This window comes from Acomys russatus, chromosome 19, assembly GCF_903995435.1.
Source record: "Acomys russatus chromosome 19, mAcoRus1.1, whole genome shotgun sequence".
NCBI classification, from domain to species: Eukaryota; Metazoa; Chordata; class Mammalia; order Rodentia; family Muridae; genus Acomys; species Acomys russatus.
In genome coordinates this window covers 53,315,580-53,334,390 of record NC_067155.1, presented here as the reverse complement: position 1 = coordinate 53,334,390, position 18,811 = coordinate 53,315,580, and the positions used below count along the sequence as shown (strand labels likewise).

General features: G+C 51.0%; 1 protein-coding gene and 1 non-coding gene across 2 annotated transcripts; both read left to right on the top strand.

The window, feature by feature from the left end:
- Positions 1–2,309: 2,309 nt before the first annotated feature.
- Orai1 (ORAI calcium release-activated calcium modulator 1) lies at positions 2,310–16,361 on the top strand. Its single transcript, XM_051161537.1, has 2 exons — positions 2,310–2,829; positions 15,504–16,361. The coding sequence occupies exons 1-2, from the start codon at positions 2,518–2,520 to the stop codon at positions 16,110–16,112; spliced, it is 921 nt and encodes a 306-aa protein (XP_051017494.1). The 5' UTR covers positions 2,310–2,517; the 3' UTR covers positions 16,113–16,361.
- LOC127204067 (U6 spliceosomal RNA) lies at positions 5,606–5,712 on the top strand. The gene has a single exon (XR_007832423.1). It is a non-coding gene; the product is annotated as a U6 spliceosomal RNA (small nuclear RNA).
- Positions 16,362–18,811: the final 2,450 nt, after the last annotated feature.

The following is an 18,811-nucleotide window of genomic DNA, read 5'->3' as shown; positions in this document are numbered from 1 at the left end:
CCCATGCCTACCTCAGAGGGCCCCTTTTAGGCACCACTGCCCATTCTTCTCCTTGCCCTAAATCAGTAGCTTTTCCCTCCTGGCTTCCAGACTCTTGTCCCCCCCAGACCTCAGCCTCTCTCTCCAGGTAGGGGTTTCTGTGAACCAAGGGCTTTTATTTCTTTACCCATTGAACTTGTTTCTACCCAAACTCGGCTCTGAGGGTGTTCGTGCATTCCTGGGGGTCAGGTCAGTGCATAAATTGGCTAGAAAATTTCCGATGCCGTCCTAGCGTTGCTGTGATAAAAGCCAAGACCGAAAAGGTGACTCGGGAAGGAAAGGGTTTATTTGGCTTACGCTTGCTTGCTTCCCAGGTCACACTGTATCGAGGCAGGAACTGAAACAGAGATCAGGGTGGCACATTGCTCACTGGCTCGCTCACCCTGCCCTCTTATAGAAGCCAGGATCACCCACCTGCCTAGGGGTAGCACCGCTCACATCAATCATTAATCAAGAAAATGGGCTGCAGACCTGCCTACAGGCCACACTGAAAGGTACATGGTCTCAATTGAGACACACACATCCCCCTCCCCGCCCCCTTCCCCCCCATCTGTCTCAGATGATTCTAGCTTGTGTCAAGCTGACAGAAAAAAACAACAACAAAAAAAAACCTAACCAGCAGAGATGCTATCATGATCAAAGCTATGCAAGGGAAGTTATCAGGGCAACCAGACAAGTTCCGGCACGAGGCTATGTAGGCAGAAAGAAAGGTCTTTTGGGAAGTGATCCATGAGTCCAGGTGCAGGTGGTAATCACGAGTAGAACCCACTGACAAGATAAACCCAGCAGGGCGAGACTTCAAATTCCAAGTCCTCAGTCTTTTTGCTAGCATTTAGTTTTACGTTATTGCAGCAAGGTCTATGTGTCGCTGGCCTAGAACTCAAAGATGCTCTTTATCAACGTTGGGAGAAGGCGTCTGGGCAGTCTCAGAAACTTGGAAAGAGGCCCTCTCTTGTTGGTACCCTGTGGTTGGGTGGAGGGCCGCCCTCTAGTGGCTTTACAAGAGTTAAGTATCACCCTCTAGGCCTGGAGTGCCACATGCTTAGGATTTTACTGGGGTCTAAATTTGTCACTCGTTCTTGTTTTTCCCCACATGTATTCAGTCAACAAGTATTTCTTCAATGTGGAGTATGTGCCAAGAAACGTTCTGAATGCTGAGGCTTGGAGCGGTGAAACCGCTGTCAACGCAGCTGCTTTGGATTTAGCCGCTGAGACTTCCTTACCTCACCTGAGGCCCATTCTCAACCCCGCCTCCCCCCATGTTCCGACGCCACATATCCCTGACTCCCGTGGTCCCTGCACTTGTAGTTTCCTTTTCCCTTAGCTCCTGGCTCTTAACATTGCTGGCTCAGGTCTCCGCTGAGACCCAAAGGTGTGAACGTGTTTATGGTCAGCCCATACCGAATAGAAAACCCCCATGAAAGGGCCTGGAAATGGTAGGGCACGTGTTTGATGCCAGCACTCCGGAGGCATGGGCAGATGGATCGTTGTGAGTTCGAAACCAGCCTGGTTTATAAACAAGTCCCAGGCTAGGCAGAGGTATGTAGTCTGGAAAATAATAAATAAATATAGGGACTAGCATTCTAAAAATAAAATGAAATGCTATAACTATCAACTTTTTTCTGTTTTTTTTTCCCCCCTACACATGTTCAGCCTGTTTCTGCGTCTTTTCTATAAGAATGTCGGCTGCAAGGGGCAGGGAATTTTGTCCCTCTTGTGTTCTGGGGCAGGAGCTCACCACTCCTTCAAACTCATGATCTTCCTGCCTCAGCCTCCTCTATGCTGAGATTACAGGGACACATGACAACTTCAGGACCGACTTCGGCCCTCTTATTCACAAGCTTACAGCCTGCCCTCAGCGCCTGGTATAGGTTGGCACTCAGTGGCCGCTCAAGAACCGCAGACTGAACTCCAGTACACCTCCGCTTGCTTTTTCCAACAGACCTCTTGCCACCTTGTTCCAAGGAGGAAATAGGTCTCAGGAGGCGCCCAGAGGTGACCTCGGATGGCCCCCACTCAAGAGTTCCGGGAGCAAAGCCACACGAAGCAGCTGCAGAGAGGAGACACGAGGCCTGTCTGTCAACGTTGGACGCTTCCAGGAAGGCGCGGCAGGGGCTGTGGGCGGAGCCGTCGGGGGCGGTGCGGGGCACGTACCTCGCAGGGCCCCGCCCACTAGGTTGTGGGCGGAGGGATAGGTTAGTGGGTGTGGTGTATGCAAATGACCGTGGGGCCGCCGGCCAATCGTGGGGCGCGCTGCTGTGCCGGCCCGGCACCGGACGCCCGGTCGGCGCGCAGGCTCAGGTCGCGGCCGCTTGGAACTTGCGGGGAGGTTCTGCAGCCAGAGCCTCGGCCTCTGGATCCGGTGCGTCCGGCCGCGTGAGCCAGGCTCGAGTGGGAGGCCGGCGGAGGTGCGGCGCGGCCCCGGGGCCGCAGCCTTCGCAGGCGCCCGCCGCCAGCCGCGCCTTCGCAGCGTACTCCATGCATCCGGAGCCTGCCCCGCCCCCGAGCAACAGCAATTCCGAGCTTCCCTTGAGCGGCGGCAGCAGCAGCAGCACCAGCGGCAGCCGCCGGAGCCGCCGCCGCAGCGGGGACGGGGAGCCCTCGGGGGCCCCACCGCTGTCGCCGCCGTCCGCCGTCAGCTACCCGGACTGGATCGGCCAGAGTTACTCCGAGGTGATGAGCCTCAACGAGCACTCGATGCAGGCGCTGTCCTGGCGCAAGCTCTACTTGAGCCGCGCCAAGCTCAAAGCCTCCAGCCGGACCTCGGCTCTGCTCTCCGGTTTCGCCATGGTGAGCACGGGCCGCCCTGCCCTCCTCCCCTCTTCCTGCTTCGGCCGCTCCCGCCCGCAGCCCCGACGGGGCCCACTGTTGGGAGCGGGCTGGGCGTGCCTGGGGTGAGGGGAAGAGCTGGGGTAAGCCGTTGTAGGCGCCCGAGGGGAGCCAGAGGTTGCTGAGCTGTGAGAGAGAGGTGGACGACCAGAGATACCCAGGCGCAGGTGTTTTCAGACGAGCACCTTGCTTGCGACAAAGAGGGCAGGGTCACAAAGAATGTTGCTTTCCTTAAGTTGATATGTTAAGAGGTCTGCCCTGCATGTATTCAGGGGAACAGAAAAGACGCTTAGGGGCCAGCCCACTGAGGACAGGTGTCAGGAGATGATGAGAGCTACCTTTTGCCGCGCCTTCCTACACATCTAAGGCCAGAAAGTATTACCAGGACTTCTTTATCAAATATTGGAGGGGATTCCGTAATACTTTCCACCTTCACACACACTGACACACACCCGTCACCCCCACCGCATTTTCCAAGAGCCTCGGCCTAGGGGGTTTGACAGCCAGCCCCCACCCTCAGTTTCTTCTCCAGAAACTTGCCTCTGAGTCACTGGGTGTGGGTGAGGAGGGTGGGACATGTTCCCCTTGAATGGGCTCTTGCTTGGTTAGGAGGTCGGCACATTTTTCTTCTCTCAAGTCCCAAGAAGATGGTTAACAGGAAGCCTCTGCAGGAGGCGACGCCCCTGGAGGTTGCCGGTTAGGCCCCATAAGTTAAATCTAGGAATACCTTCAGGCCTGACATCTTGGAACTTGCCTGGAGCCGGCGCTACATAACAACTACATTATTAACTTTTGGTGACATCAACCTGCATCAATGGAGTCTGCTCTGCACCCCCCTCCCCCCTTCTCCTTCACCAGCACTCCTGCCTCCCCCATGAATTAGCTAAGCCCTTGGCCTTGAGGAAGGGAGTGGCTGGCACCCTTGGTGTTTTCTTGGGAAGGGAGTGTGTGTCTGAGTCTCTCTGCCTGTCTTCTGCAAACAAGTGGGTCAGCTCAGTTGTGGTCCTGAAAGCTTTAGAGGCCCACAGTGCACTGGGCCACAGAGGAAAGGCCAGGAGAAAGAGTGATAGAAAACACCCACTATCAGCCATGCCACTTGCTGCTTGTATGACTTCAGGCAAATCACTCTCCTTTGATTTCTGAAATGTTAGATTTAAAAAAACTATTCTTAAAAAGTTCCCCTGAAGGCTGGGCGTGGTGGTGCACGCCTTTAATTCCAGCACTTGGGAGGCAGAGGCAGGTGGAGCACTGTGAGTTCGAGGCCAGCCTCTTCTACAAGTGAGTCCAGGACAGCCAAGGCTACACAGGGAGACCCTGTCTTGTGGGGGTAGGGTGGGGGGAAGATCTCCCCTGGCTTTAGAAATGAAGCTGAGGGAGCCCTTTAAAGAGGAGAAAGAGGGAGAGTTGGGTGTGGCTGTAATTACAGTACTCAGGAGACAGGAAGGAGGATTGCCCACAAGTTCAAGACCAGCCTACTGTAGGTCAGCTGGCATTGTCACCACAGTGCCCAGCCAGAGGCAGGTTGCACTGGGAAATGAGAAACAAAGCCAAAAAGTTCTTTGAAAGTTAAAGAGCAAGTTTTACACTTTGTGGAGGGGGGCCACCACTTGTACGCTCACTTAAATGCTAGCTTCCTAGGGCCCCCTTCTAAACCCCAGAAGAGGTGAGTCGGTCAGACACGTGACACTTTCCTACCCTCTCCTTTTCTCATTCTTGACCTCTGCAGGAGGTCAGGCCTCCACTAAAACCAGCAGAGGAAGTTAGAAAGCCAGGGCAGCTAATAAACTGGATGGGCATGGGTACATGTACACTGTTTATCTGGGTATTTTTGTTTTCTCGGCCTGGGTGAAGTAGACTCCGTGATGGCATCTCTTAAATTCTGCAGATTAGAAAGGGTTGAATCAGCCGGGCGTGGTGGTGCACGCCTTTAATCCCAGCACTCGGGAGGCAGAGGTAGGCGGATCACTGTGAGTTCGAGGCCAGCCTGGTCTAAAAAGTGAGTCCAGGATGGCCAAGGCTACACAGAGAAACCCTGTCTCGAAAAACCAAAAAAAAAAAAGAAAGAAAGAAAGAAAAAGAAAGGGTTGAATCCTGGGACTGCCTCCAGTTTGAGCAGCAATTTCAAGAGGGTAACTAAGGACTTTTGCTCTGAAGCTGGGCTCCTAAGAACTCTGGAATCAGCTGGCTGATGGTGACGCACTCCTGGAATCCCAGCACTCGGGAGGCAGAGGCTGGTGGATCTCTGTGAGTTCGAGGCCAGCCTGGTCTACAAAGTGAGTCTAAGGCAGCCAAGGCCACACAGAGAAACCCTGTCTTGGGGAAAACAAAACCCAAAAAGCGCTGGATTTGTGGTCTGAGATCTGGTTGTGCCCTTCCCCCCAACGGCTGGCTGACAGCTGGCCCATGAAGAGAGGAAGGGGTGCCTGGCCACCCTGATGCCATGGTAACAGAGTGACAAGTTTCCTGGATTACTCTCCCTTGGCTTGTGACTCAGCACAACCAGCTTCCTGCCCCCAGCGGGCTTCTTTTCTTCAAACCTGGAGAAGCTGAGGTTTGCTCTGCAGGGTCAGCAGGGTGCCTAGAATGCCAAATTCACCTGTTCATCCATGAGGTAAGGGTGAGAGTCTCCTAAACAGCCTGGTGGAGACTGAGTCACTCCTAACTTCACACTGGAAAGGCGTAGGCCAGGTACCCGTCGTTGAGGCTGGTTTTCTCGTGTGTAAAGATGACAGGATCAGTGCTCACTTCACCAGCCCATATACTAAAATTGGAACAATACAGAGAAGATTAGCATGGCCCCTGCTCAAGAATGACACGTAAATTCATGAAAACAGTCTTTTTTTGTTTTTGTTTTTTAAACAAAAAGGGAAGAATGTTAGCATAGAGCCAGCCCCACTAGCCTGCTTCTAGGGCATAGCAACCTCTGACATCATCACCTGCACCACCTGTGCAGCCCGCCAGCTACTAGCTTACACTGTCTCTTACTCTCCAGGTGTCTCTTGGTTCCCCACCCCACCCCTCTCTGCCCTCATGGCTCACTCAGGCTCTAACTTTCTCCTCTTCCCTTCCCTCAAATAAACCACCTTAAAAAAAAAAAAAAAAAAAGATGGGAGGCTCTTATTCTCCCCCTGACTAGGGTCCGTGGGAGGCTGGGGAGTTTCAGGGTCTGATGTTCTATTGAGTCTGCTGGTGAGCTTCAGCAGGTGCAAACTGAAGGGAACCTGACCTGCCTTAGATGTACATCTTGTAGTGGCCCTGGAGCCAAGGGTGACCTTTGAGCTGGTGCTGGTGGCGCACACCTATGATCCCAGCACTCAGGAGGCACAGGCAGGGAGATCTCTGTGAGTTCCAGGCCAACCTGGTCTACAAAGCGAGTCCAGGATAGTCAAGGCTACACAGAGAAACCCTGTCTCAAAAAACCAAAAGAGTGAGCCTGGTGGTGCATGCCTGTAATCCCAGCACTCAGGAAGCAGGCAGGGCTCTGTGAGTCCAAAGCCAGCCTGGTCTACAAAGTGAGTCCAAGACAGCCAAGGCTATACAGAGAAACCCTGTCTTAATAAACACAACAACAACAAAAAACACACACACACACACACACAAAAAGTGTACCCTTTGGAGCCTGGCTTTATGCTGTCAGTACCTAAGGTCACCACTTAATAGCCTGGGCCTGCCCCTGCCCCTGCCCCTGTATAGGACTTCGGTGTCCATGCGTGGAGGGCAGGCTGTAACATTAGCCTAAGCGGACGATAATTGGGAAGGTCAGCCTGGTGTAGTAAACAAAATGCTTTCCATGACCTGAGATCAATTATTTTTGGATTATCTTTCTCCTCCAGTTCTGCCCGCCAGCCCCCTTTTGTTCCAGGTTCCAGAGTAGGTTCAGAAGTTGCCCGAGATTTCTGAGAAAACGAGTTGGAAGGAAGCGCTCAAGTCATGAGACATTATTGGGTGTTTATGACATACTCAGAGATCAGGGGCGCCTGAAGATGAGCAAGGAGCTACTGTTACCGCTTGGTACTAATCCCCAGAAATGATCATTAATGCTGGAGCGGATGGGGCTCTTGCACTAGGCTACTGCAGTGCTCTAGAGGTGTTGTCATGGTTTCTTCCTAGTGCATGGCTGTCCCAGATGAATGACTTGCCTCAATGAAGTCACTTGGTTAGAAAGCAGCTGTAGCCCTGTGGTAATACGAGGAACCCAGACGCTCTAGGATAGCAAAGTGGGAACAGGGGCTGCAGCTACCAGCTTGGGTGCCAGTCTCAACCCAGCCTCTTCAGGCTGTAAAATCTCGAGGGGTGGGGGTAGGGGGCAGGAAGTCACTTAACCTCTTTGCATCTCAGTTCCCTCACCTGTAAAATGAAGTAACGACAACAGCAGCCTCATTGGTGTGAGAATTTGTGGCGTTAGTATTCGGAAATTATAATTCCTGCCTAGGTACATAGGAAACTTGCCAAGGTAGAAGAATTGTGAGTCCAACCGAGCCTTGAGGATGCTGGGAGTGAGGTTTGGAGAAAAGCCCACCAAACAAGAGGAGTTCTAGAGATCAAAGTCTTTAGGGAAAGACAGGGAGTCTGGTGTGACTGGCACTGTGCCCCACACCAAAGGGCTATGGTAGCTGGGCATGGTGGCACATACCTTGAAGCGCAGGACTACAGAGGCAAAGGCAGACAGATCTCCGAGTTTGAGACCAGCCTGGTCTACATAGCGAGTCCTTGTTTTAAACAAAAGCCCTGTGGTAAAGGACCTTAGGAAGTTTGTGTGGTGAGTAGGGAGCTACGGCAGGTTATAGACAGAGGAACAGCATGAATAATGTAATAGTGGTGGTAAAAGTGGTTATTAATGTAACTCGTGTCCAGCCTGAGCCCGGGCTCCCCTTTTTCATTCTTGTTTAAACCTCACAGTAGCTCTTAAAAGTGAGAGATCCAACCAGGGCAACCAGGGCTCTTAGAGGTTCAGATCACTAGCTAGTAGGACTCAAGTTCTGATGAGTCTGATTTGGAGCCTTTTCTCCCTTCCGAAACCCCCACCCCCACCCGCAGCCCTTGCCAGTACCCTTTGGACCTCGCCAGATGCCCAATTCGGCATGCAAGATTTGTATGCTGGGCTGTGTGTAAATGGGACTCTGGTGAATGTCCCTAGAGGAGGGTTGATGTCTGCCCAGCAGAGAAGCCTTTTGTGAAACTTCACAAGTGCCTGCGGGGTGTTTCTGGAATTCTCAGCTGGGAACAGTGAGGGGCCCTCCCTTGGATGGGTCCCTGACTGGTAAGGAAAAACTCCTTTTAAGTAGGCTTCCCAAGGCAGCGCTCTATTGCTCTGCACTGGGTAGAGGACAGGCTGAAGGGGAGGGAATATGAAGTTAAAATGTAAACCAGTTGACTTCTCTGATGGAACATTTAAGGGCTTTTTGTTTTTGTTTTTCGAGGCAGGGTTTCTCTGTGTAGCCTTGGCTGTCCTGGACTCGATTTTTAAACCAGGCTGACCTTGAACTCACAGCGATCCACCTGCCTCAGCATCCCGAGTGCTGGGATTAAAGGCATGGGCCACCACGACCAGCTTTTCTTTTTTCTTTCTTCTTCTCCTCCCCCCCCCCCCCCAAGATAAGGTTTCTCTGTGTGGCCCTGGCTGTCCTGGAAGTCGTTCTGTGGGCAGGCTGGCCTCAAACTCAGGGATCCGCCTACCTCTGCCTCCCAAGGTGCTGGGACTGAAGGCAAGCGCCACCACACCTGGTGAGGAAAAAAAAATTTTTTTTTAATTGCTTTTATATTATTGTGTAAAATGATGGGTTTCATTGTGGCGTTTTCATTCCTGTGCCATTACACCTTGCTTTAATCAATTCTCCACCTCTTTAGAGGGGTTCTAGTGTGACTACTATTTGCTACTCTCCTTTGGGGAGTGTTGGTCTAACCCTAGGGTCGGCCAACTTTTTGTGTCAGGGCAGTGTGGTTTTCCAGGTAACTATTGTACTCTGTCATTGGCCTTAGATGATATGTAAATTAATAGGTGTGGGCAATTATAAGACATTTTATAAAACCATAGTCTGGCAGCCCTAGTTGATCAACCTTTGGTCTCCAAACTCTGCTAATAATTTTAAGTGCTGGCCTTACTATTTGTGTTTGTTTGTTTGTTTGTTTGTTTGTTTAGTGTCGAGACAGGATTTCACTGTGTAGACTAGGCTGACCTGGAGCTCATTATGTAGACCAGGCTGGCCTTGAACTTATAGAACTCAATCCTGAGTGCTGGGGTTGAAGTCGTGCACCACTACAGCTCTGTTTGCATGTCTATAAATAATCTATACATTCTAATAAAATAGCATGTCATTAGGAGCATACCTAAAAATTAAAAATAGAAAAGGTGTGGTAGCACACACCTTTGGGGTTTAGCCCCGTCGGTCCAGAACTTGGAAGGTAGAGGCAGGAAGATCAGAAGTTCAAGGTCACCCTTATTGACGTAGTGAGCAGGAGGCCGGTGTGCCGTATATAACACCCCATCTTGGAAAAGGGAAATGGCAGCCCTTGTGTAGGTGCCAGGCATGAACACAGGAAGCCAAGTCAGGAAGACTTGAGTTTGTAGCCCGCCTGAACTACACAGTAAAACCTTGTCTCAAAACCACCTCAGAATGGGTCCTGGAGACTTGGCTTAGTGACTAGAAAACACTTGTTTCTTTTGCAGAGGACCCGGCTTTGATTCCCAGCACCTACATGGCTGCTCACAATCATACATACCTCCCATTCCAGGGGTCCACCACCCTCTTCCTCGCCTCAGAGGCCACCAAGCATGTCCATAGCATGCTCAGACAAAATACTCAACACATAACATAAAAGAAGTAAATCTAAAGCCAGGCGTGGTGGCGCACGCCTTTAATCCCAGCACTCGGGAGGCAGAGGCAGGCGGATCGCTGTGAGTTCGAGGCCAGCCTGGTCTACAAAGTGAGTCCAGGATGGCCAAGGCTACACAGAGAAACCCTGTCTCGAAAAACTAAAACAAAAAAAAAAAAAAAAAAAAAAAAAAAAAAAAATTAGAAAACAAACAAACAGGTTGAGACAGGAGGATGGCCAGTGTGAACTACCTAGTGAAGCCTGTCTCAAATACAAAAAACCAAAAACGTGGGGGTGACGTAGGGGTGCCCCATTGTGTTCAATCTGCAGTAATCGCCTCATTAAGGGTCAGAAATAAGTGAGACCCCCACACACACCCACACACGCTGTTAATCCCAGCACTCGAGAGGCAAAAGCAAATGGATCTCTGTGCCTTTGAGGCCAGCCTAGTCTACATAGCAAGTTCCAGGACAGCCAGAGCTACGTGATAGAACCCGTCCGCAAACAAATCAGTAAGTCATTGTGGACACCAAGATCCTTAGCCCCAGAAATGTGGATGTATTTCTCCTCCAGTTTCTGAGAAGCCAGCTAAAAGATCCAGCACCCACCACCCTGACCCACGTATGGTGTGATGGTCCGTCAGCACCCACCCTCTTGGACTAAGGGTGAACGAAGAACAACCCTTTAAGAGGGCTGGCTTCTTCCCTGTATTGGCCCAGGGTGGGATGGGACACTGTTTGATTTCACACAGTACTGTCTCCCCCTTCAGAAAGGGAGGTGATAACCATCATCCCAGGAATTCTCAATAAAAATGTTAATACTTTAAGCTGATAGGGGATCGGGGAATAGTGTATGCAGGCTTGTAAGGATAATAGTGTACACTGGCAGGCTTCAGGAATAAGTGGCGTTTAGTGAAACTTTTGTTTGTTTCATAAGAGTGCATATCTATTTTTGGAAACATTTGGAGTACCGGACTGCCGTGGTCAAGAGAGTTTGTAAACCACGGGACTGGATTCAGATCTCTCTTGAACAATGGTCTGCATTTGGAATGGAGTTCGCAATGAGTGAGCGAGGGCAACTCAATGAAACCCATGTGACCGAGGCTTGGGGGGGGTGTCTCCCCAAGACTTATAACTATCTACTACTGTCTTACATGGATGGACAGGAAGAGCCCGGGAGAAGAGCGCTATGTTTCCCACCCAACAGCAGGGTAGAGAGGTGGTTGGTGGCCAGGTCAGTGGGGCCTTGCACGCCACAGGATCAATAACATGGGGGTTTTGTTTTGTTTTGTTGAGACAGAGTTTCTCTGTGTGATTCTTAGCTATTCTGGAACTCACTCAGTAGACCAGGCTGAGATCCAGACGCAGAAATTCGCCTGCCTCTGCCTCCCGAGTGCTGGGACTAAAAGGCGTGCGCCACCACCGCCCGCCAGCATGAATAATCTTTAGTCCTCGCTTCAGCTTTAGGCTCTCCAGCACCTCCTGGGAGGATGTGTAGCCTGGTGTGAGCTGGGGTCCGGTCAGGCCCTGTACAGCCAGGTTGGTGGCGGCTGCCGGCTGCCTGGGAGCTGTTTATTTTGGGTTAACAGCCCTGCTCCCGGCTATATTTACCTTGTGAAGCTGCATGCAATCTAATCTGATGCCATTTCTCTGGGACAGGGCTGGGGCCCTGGATGTCAGCTGCAGATTCCAGGCCTCCTCTGACTTTATTCTCCCCGCCTGTGGCACAGATCCCTAATGGAAATCGTTCTGGGAGATGTCTCTTAATGCCTGTGGACCGTTTTCACCAGGGCTCAAGATGCAGTCCAGTCACCCCTCACTTCTTGTTCTCTTTATTTTCTTCTTCTTTTTTTTATTTTTTAGTTTTTTGGTTTTTTCGAGACAGGGTTTCTTTGTGTAGCCTTGGCCATCCTGGACTCACTTTGTAGACCAGGCTGGCCTCGAACTCACAGCGATCCGCCTGCCTCTGCCTCCCGAGTTCTGGGATTAAAGGCCTACGACACCACGCCTGGCACTCTTCTTTTTTTTTTAAATGGTTTTGTTTTTTGATACAGAGTTTCTTTGTGTAGCCTTGGCTGTCCTAGAACTCACTCTGTCCACCAGGTTGGCCTCCCAACTCAGAGATCCACCTGTCTTCCCAGTGCTGGGATTAAAGTATACACCACCACCCCCTAGCCAGAATCATTTTCTTTCTTTTTTTTTTTTTTTTTTTTTTTTTTTTTTTTTGGTTTTTCAGGACAGGGTTTCTCTGTGTAGCGTTGGCTGGTTCAGGACTCGCTTTGTAGACCAGGCTAGCCTCAAACTCACAGCTATCTGCCTGCCTCTACTTCTCTGAGTGCTGGGATTACAAGCACACACCACTGTGCCTGGCCAGAATCTCTTCTTGTATGCAGCCCTGTGACATTGAACTTGGTCCTATATGTGGCTCTGGTGCATACAGCCAGCCTGTGTGGTTAGACTTCCAGGAATGAAGGTGGGGGTGATAGGGTTTCTTCCGGAGCAGGGCACCAAGCCCTTCCTCTTCCGTGGAGAGCTCAGCCCAAGGTTGTTGAGGGTACCTGGACCATATGTGCTGGGCTTTATGGCCCTGGTGAGGCTGTCCGCCAGAGGCAGTCACAGTCGCCTGGCCAGGTCCTGCATGGAGTACTTGCCCCCATCCCCACATTGGGAGCTAGTGCTGCTCGGTAGGACCAAGCGTGCAGGCCTGGGGAGTTTACTGTTTCTCTTCCACTTCCAGCTCTTTGTTTCTCTTTTTAACTAGGATTTATTGAGCTCCTCCTGTGGCTGAGTCTGTGCTAAACATTTACACATCAAAACCTCATTTAACCTCAGTGACCGTGTGAAGGAACCATTATACACAGGCTTTAAAGTGGCTGCAAGTTCCCTGACCCGACCCTAGAGCAGGGCAGCTGCTTTCCTGCAATTGTTCTCATTTCTCTAAGCCTCAGTTTCCTTATTGGAAAATGAGTCTGTCTATCTGTGTGTCTGTGTGCCCAGAGGCCCTCACCACACTAGGGTAGCACGCTCCTGCTGAGCTACAGCCTCTACCCCAATAAGGATAATCACTAATAAGAATCACTGGGTGAGGCCAGGCGTGGTTGGTGCACACCTTTATTCCCAGCATTCAGGAGGCAGAGGCTGGCGGATTTCTGTGACATCAAGGCCAGCCTGGTCTACAGAGTGAGTTCATGTTTAGCCAAGGTTACACTTAGGAGACAGAGGCAGGTGGATCTCCATGAATTTGAGGCCAGCCTGGACTACAGAGTGAGTTCCAGGACAGCCAGAGCTGTTACACAGAGAAACCCTGTCTCGAAAATCCAAAACTATCCAAAAAATTCATACTCTAAAGTTTATCATCTGTCAGATCCTGTTTTAAGGGCTATGGAACCTTCGTAACTGTCATGAGCAGGCCTCCATTTTATGGATGCAAAAATTGGGCTATGGAAAACTTTACTTATCCAGGGTCATCTGCTTTGTAAGGTGGGGCCCAAGTTTCACACTCAGCTTTGTGTTGTGGTTGTGTGTGCTTAAAGTTCCAAGGAGGGCGCAGCATGCCACTTGGAGGTCGCAGGGATGCAGGGAAGTAAAAACAAACAAACAAAAAAAAAAAACAAGCATAAGCACCCACAACACCGTCCGCACTGAGCAGCCCCACACATCCCCTTCCAACCCAGTGGACAAGTAGCAAGTGGACCAGGGGCAGCTCTCCTGCCTGTCCTTTCTCAGGTTTCAGGTTCCAGGACAGCAGGCCAAAACAGGAAGAGGAAGTATGGGGGTGGGGAGGCGGCAGGAGGCGCTGCTGCTGCTGCTGCTGCTGCTGCTGCTACTGCTACCCAGCTTTTCCAGGTTGGGGTCAGAGACTGGGTGAGATGTGCCCTTCCTTGCTCTGCTGCCCCATGTCCCTCACCCACATGTGCTGGGCTGCCCAGCACCCTTGCCCACAGGGGCTCAGAAGAATTCAGAGTTGGCGTTAGGCCGCCAGGGAATCCTAAACAACAACGGTCAAAACCCTCATGGCAGTGTCCCAAATTTATATGAACTTGAACCGGTTTTTTTGTAAATTCTCACACTGAAGCATCCTTTATTCTTGCTAGTTGTGGCAATTCTTGGGCAAAAACCTTTAAAGCCCTGTTGAAATGTCCTGAAAAGTCTTAGGAATATATAACCTGGGCTGTTTGAATGGCAGTGGCCAATCCTTTTCCCCAGACTCTTGGGCCGTCTCTTTGTTCTGACTCCAGTCGGGTCATTCCTTCCACCTTCCTGAGAGGGTTGGTGTGAGACATAGGGTGGTGGGAGAGCCAGGTCTCTCCAGCTGAGCCTGCCTCTCCAGCAGGACGACGTAAGAACTGGACGATTAGGCGGGCGTGGTGGCTCCTTTTCCAGTGCTGAGATTACAGGCATGAGAACCTATAAACACATATGAACACACAGTGTTTGGGCACTGAACAGAGGGCTATGTGCATGGGAGTCAAGCATTCTGTCAACTGAGCCGCATTCCCCAGCCTCCCTGGCGGGTAGTGTCCTTTCCCCTCTTGCTTAGCTGCCATTGCCCCGGCAGCCCACATGGGCAGGCCCCTGGCAATGGCCCCAGGTGCCCGCTGCTCCTGGCCCAAATCTGATGAGCTGGCTCCTTTGCATGGGGGTGATTTGCAAGACACAAGTGTTAAAGGCAGGTGGCGGGGCACAGAGGCTGCCCCTGGTGACCCCAAATCCTCAGGTCTCCAGGAAGTAGGGAGCCGCCAGTGTGGGAGCCCTAGCGCTGGGGGAGGAGATGCCCTGGGGCTTGCTGGCTGCACAGCCAGCCAAGATACAGACACTGGCTTGAGCCTGTCCGTTCTGAGAAGCCTCTCTCAGTTCCTGGTTGGCCTGTGCACTGTGTTCTCAGAATGGACCTGATGTAACGTGGGAAGGTCTTCATTTGTTTCCCATTCTGTTCCTTGTCCCCAGAGGAGGACGTGAAATCGAGTCCCATTTGGATATGAGAATGTGGGACCAGTAGGGATAGTGGTTGGTAGGTAATTTTTGTTTGGTTTGGTTTTGGTTTTTCCAGACAGGGTTCCTCTAGAACTCAGATCTGCCCGCCCTTGCTAGGCAAGCGCTCTACCACTGAGCTAAATCCCCAACCCCTGTTTTCTGTTGTTTTAACTTTTGATGTGTTTTAAAGTTTTCTTGGTCTGGAGAGATAGTTAAGCAGATAAAGGTGCCTGCTGCCAAGATTGGCATTCTGAATTTGCTCCTTAGGAACCACATGGTAGAAGGAAAAACTGCTCCCCAAGGCAGAGGCAGGCGGATCTCCGAGTTCAAGGCCAACCTGGTCTACAGAGCAAGTTCCAGCACAGCCAGGCCTACTTGAAGACAACAGAACAATTTGCATGATATATTTAACTGTACCATCTTCACTATTTATTAGTGACAGTTTTCTCCGATTTGGAAGATATTTACTGTACACCAGGAACTCTCATTTAATTGTTAAAATAATTCTGTGCATTGATAGGTCATACCCATTTTCTGTATATGGTTGTTTTTATATTTGTGTATTATTTATTGAAACAGGCTTTCTCTGTGTAGCCTTGGCTGTCCTAGACGCACTTTGTAGACCAGGCTAGCCTTGATCCACCTGCCTCTGCCTCCCTGAGTGCTGGGATAACCCAGCTCCCCATTTTCTATATATGGTAAGGCCAGCAGCCGCTGACTTCCTAAGGACACAGAGCTAATGGCTTCTTGCTTGCCTTCCTCATCAGTGCTTTCGCTACTTCGCAACCGGGAACGGGTAGAGAAATAGGATTTGAGCGTGCCACTCACTTCCGCGTTCCCATCTCCTAGGTGGCAATGGTGGAAGTCCAGCTGGATGGGGAGCATGACTACCCCCCGGGGCTGCTCATCGTCTTCAGCGCCTGTACCACAGTGCTGGTGGCCGTGCACCTCTTCGCACTCATGATCAGCACCTGCATCCTGCCCAACATTGAGGCCGTGAGCAACGTCCACAACCTCAACTCGGTCAAAGAGTCCCCCCACGAGCGCATGCACCGCCACATCGAGCTGGCCTGGGCCTTCTCCACCGTCATCGGGACGCTGCTCTTCCTGGCGGAAGTCGTGCTGCTCTGCTGGGTCAAATTTTTGCCCCTCAAGAGGCAGCCAGGCCAGCCAAGCCCCACCAAACCCTCTCCCGAATCAGCCGTCGTCGCCAACAGCAGCAGCAGCAGCAGCGGCATCACCCCTGGTGAAGCAGCGGCCATCGCCTCCACCGCCATCATGGTCCCCTGTGGCCTCGTTTTTATCGTTTTTGCCGTTCACTTCTACCGCTCCCTGGTCAGCCATAAGACGGACCGGCAGTTCCAGGAGCTCAACGAGCTGGCAGAGTTTGCCCGTTTGCAGGACCAGCTGGACCACAGAGGGGACCATTCGCTAACACCGGGCACCCACTATGCCTAAGTTCTCACCTCCCCACTGGCCTGGTGGAGCTTTGGCCTTAACTCCCTTCCCTGTGACCTCATCCCGGCCCAGGCTGGAGGATGGCCTGTGCAGGCGGCTGGCCTTCACCGGGGCGGTGTGTGGAAGGAAGAGGCTTTAAAAAAAAAAAAAAAAAATCACTGCACTTTGAGGCTTTCTTCTGTGAGAATAAGCGCTCCCTGTTCTTCCAGCTCTGGGTCCCCCTCCTGGTAGGATGTGGGGGGGTGGAATGGTGGAATGGGGACAGATACTCTCTTTGTCCCTTCACCAGTGCCACCCGGATGCTTCCTGTCCTGTCCTCCTCAACCTCCTTCCTAGTTCACCAAGTGTGTGTGCGCGCGCGCGTGTTTGTGTGTGTGTGACGCATAAAATATATTCACCAGGGACACCTCTTTCTCACGTCTCTTTTGGCTCTGGACTGCCTGATAGGAGAGCAACTAAGCCATCTTTTTTAAAATTGGGAGGAAGGAGCTCAGGGACGGAGCGCTAGCCTGGCATGCGCAAAGTCATGGGATGAGTTGGAATCAGCCCGCCAACTATGCAAAAACTGTGTTGCTGGGAACCAAACCCAGAGCTAGACCAGGCACCCACCCCCTGAGCTATACTCCAAAACAAGTAACTCTGTGGAAATTTTCTACTCAAAAGAAACCTTCAGGGATAGTCATTAATATGTGTACCTCAGCCGGGCGTGGTGGCGCACGCCTTTAATCCCAGCACTCGGGAGGCAGAGGCACGTGGATCACTGTGAGTTCGAGGCCAGCCTGGTCTACAAAGTGAGTCCAGGATGGCCAAGGCTACACAGAGAAACCCTGTCTCGAAAAACAAAAAAAAAAGTGTACCTCATTTTGAGATAGTTACAGTCTATAAAGTCACCAGAAATGGGTGTGCACATACTGAGCCATTGTCTTTTGGGGGGGGGGGCGGTGAGGTTTCCGAGATAGGGTTTCTCTATGTAAGCCCTGGCTGGCCTGGAACTCTCTTTGTAAACCTGCCTGGCCTGGAACACACAGAGACCCACCTGCCTCTGCCTCCCACCTGCTCAGATTAAAGGCCTGCGCCACCAGGTCCCACTCTAGCTACTGTTTGTAAGGGAAAATCAAAGTTAGGTTCCTGCTAGCCTCTGGTCACAGTATATTTGTTCTGTAATGAAGATGCTACATTGTATTAGGTGACCTTGAGTTTAAAGACTACATATGTTGCAGGACAGGAGAGAAAAGTTCAGCATGTAAGAGCACTTGGCTGCTCTCCCACAAGACCCAGGTTTCATGCCTAGTATCCAAGTTGTAGTTCCCAACCATCCGTGACTCCAGTTCCCGAGATCCAGTGCTGCTTCTAGCCTTTATGGGCACTAGGGATGCATGTGGTTCACAGACACATAGGCACGGCAGTGCACAGTTTTGTTTTGTTTTATGTGTTTAAAGAATTGTTTTATTATGTATACAGTGTTGTCTGCTTGTTTACTTGCAGGCCAGAAGAGAGCACCAGGTTACATTTTAGATGGTTGTGAGCCATCATGTGTTTGCTGGGAACTGAACTCAGGACCTTTGGAAGAGCAGGTGGTGCTTTTAACCACTGAGCCATCTCTCCAGCCCCTTTTGTTTTGCTTTTCAAGACAGGATTTTTCTGTGTAAGTTCTCTGTCCTAGAACTCGATCTGTAGACCGGGATGACTTCAAACTCACAGAGATCCACCTGCCTCTGCCTCCCAAGTACTGGATTAAAGGTGTGCACCATCACCACCTGGCCACATTAAGTTTGTTTGTTGTTTTGGTTTTTCGAGACAGGATTTCTCTGTGTAGCCTTGGCTGTCCTGGACTTGCTTTGTATATCAGGCTGGCCTCGAACTCACAGCAATCCACCTGCCTCTGCCTCCTGAGTGCTGGGATTAAAGGCGTGCGTGCGCCACCATGCCCTGCTTAAATTTTTTTTATATAAATTTTTTTAAAGATTTATTTATTTATTTATTATGTATACAGTGCTCTGCCCGCATGCACACCTTCAGGCCAGAAGAGAGCATCATATCACATTATATTATAGATGCCTGTGAGCCACCATGTGGTTGCTGGGGACCGAACCCGGGACCTTTGGAAGAGCAGGCGGTGCTCTTACCCACTGAGCCATCTCTCCAGCCCAATTTTTTTTTTTTTTTAAGACTTATTATTTATACAGTATTCTGCCTGCATTGTGAGCTTGCACACCAGAAGAGGGCACCAGATCTCAATATAGGTGGTTGTAAGCCACCATGTGGTTTCTGGGAATTGAACTGAGGACCCCTGGAAGAACAGACAGGGCTCTTAACCACTGAGCCATCTCTGCAGCCCTGCCCTGCTTAAATTTTTAAAGAGTCCTATATTGGGACTAGAGAGATAGTTCAGTGGTTAAGAGCATGTACCGCTCTTCCAGAGGTCCTGCGTTCAGTTCCGAGTACCCATAGCAGCCTGTAACTGCCATCCTCTGGCCTCTAAGGTACTGTACACATATATATACATAGATTCACAAACACATACACATAAAATCCTTACTAAAAAGACTCAGGTGCCAGAGCTTGGTGGTGCATACCTGTAATCCCAGGAGTCTGGGAGACAGAGACAGGATCATCCCTGTAAGTTTGAGGACAGCCTGGTCTACAAAATGAGTCCAGGAAAGCCAAGACTATACAGAGAAACCCTGTCTCGAAAAAGG

Bases quoted from the DNA above. Each gene is read 5' to 3' on its own strand.
- Orai1 (XM_051161537.1), top strand. From the start codon at position 2,518: ATGCATCCGGAGCCTGCCCCGCCCCCGAGCAACAGCAATTCCGAGCTT. The intron at 2,830-15,503 runs GTGAGCACGGGC...CCCATCTCCTAG, and splicing joins TGCTCTCCGGTTTCGCCATG to GTGGCAATGGTGGAAGTCCA.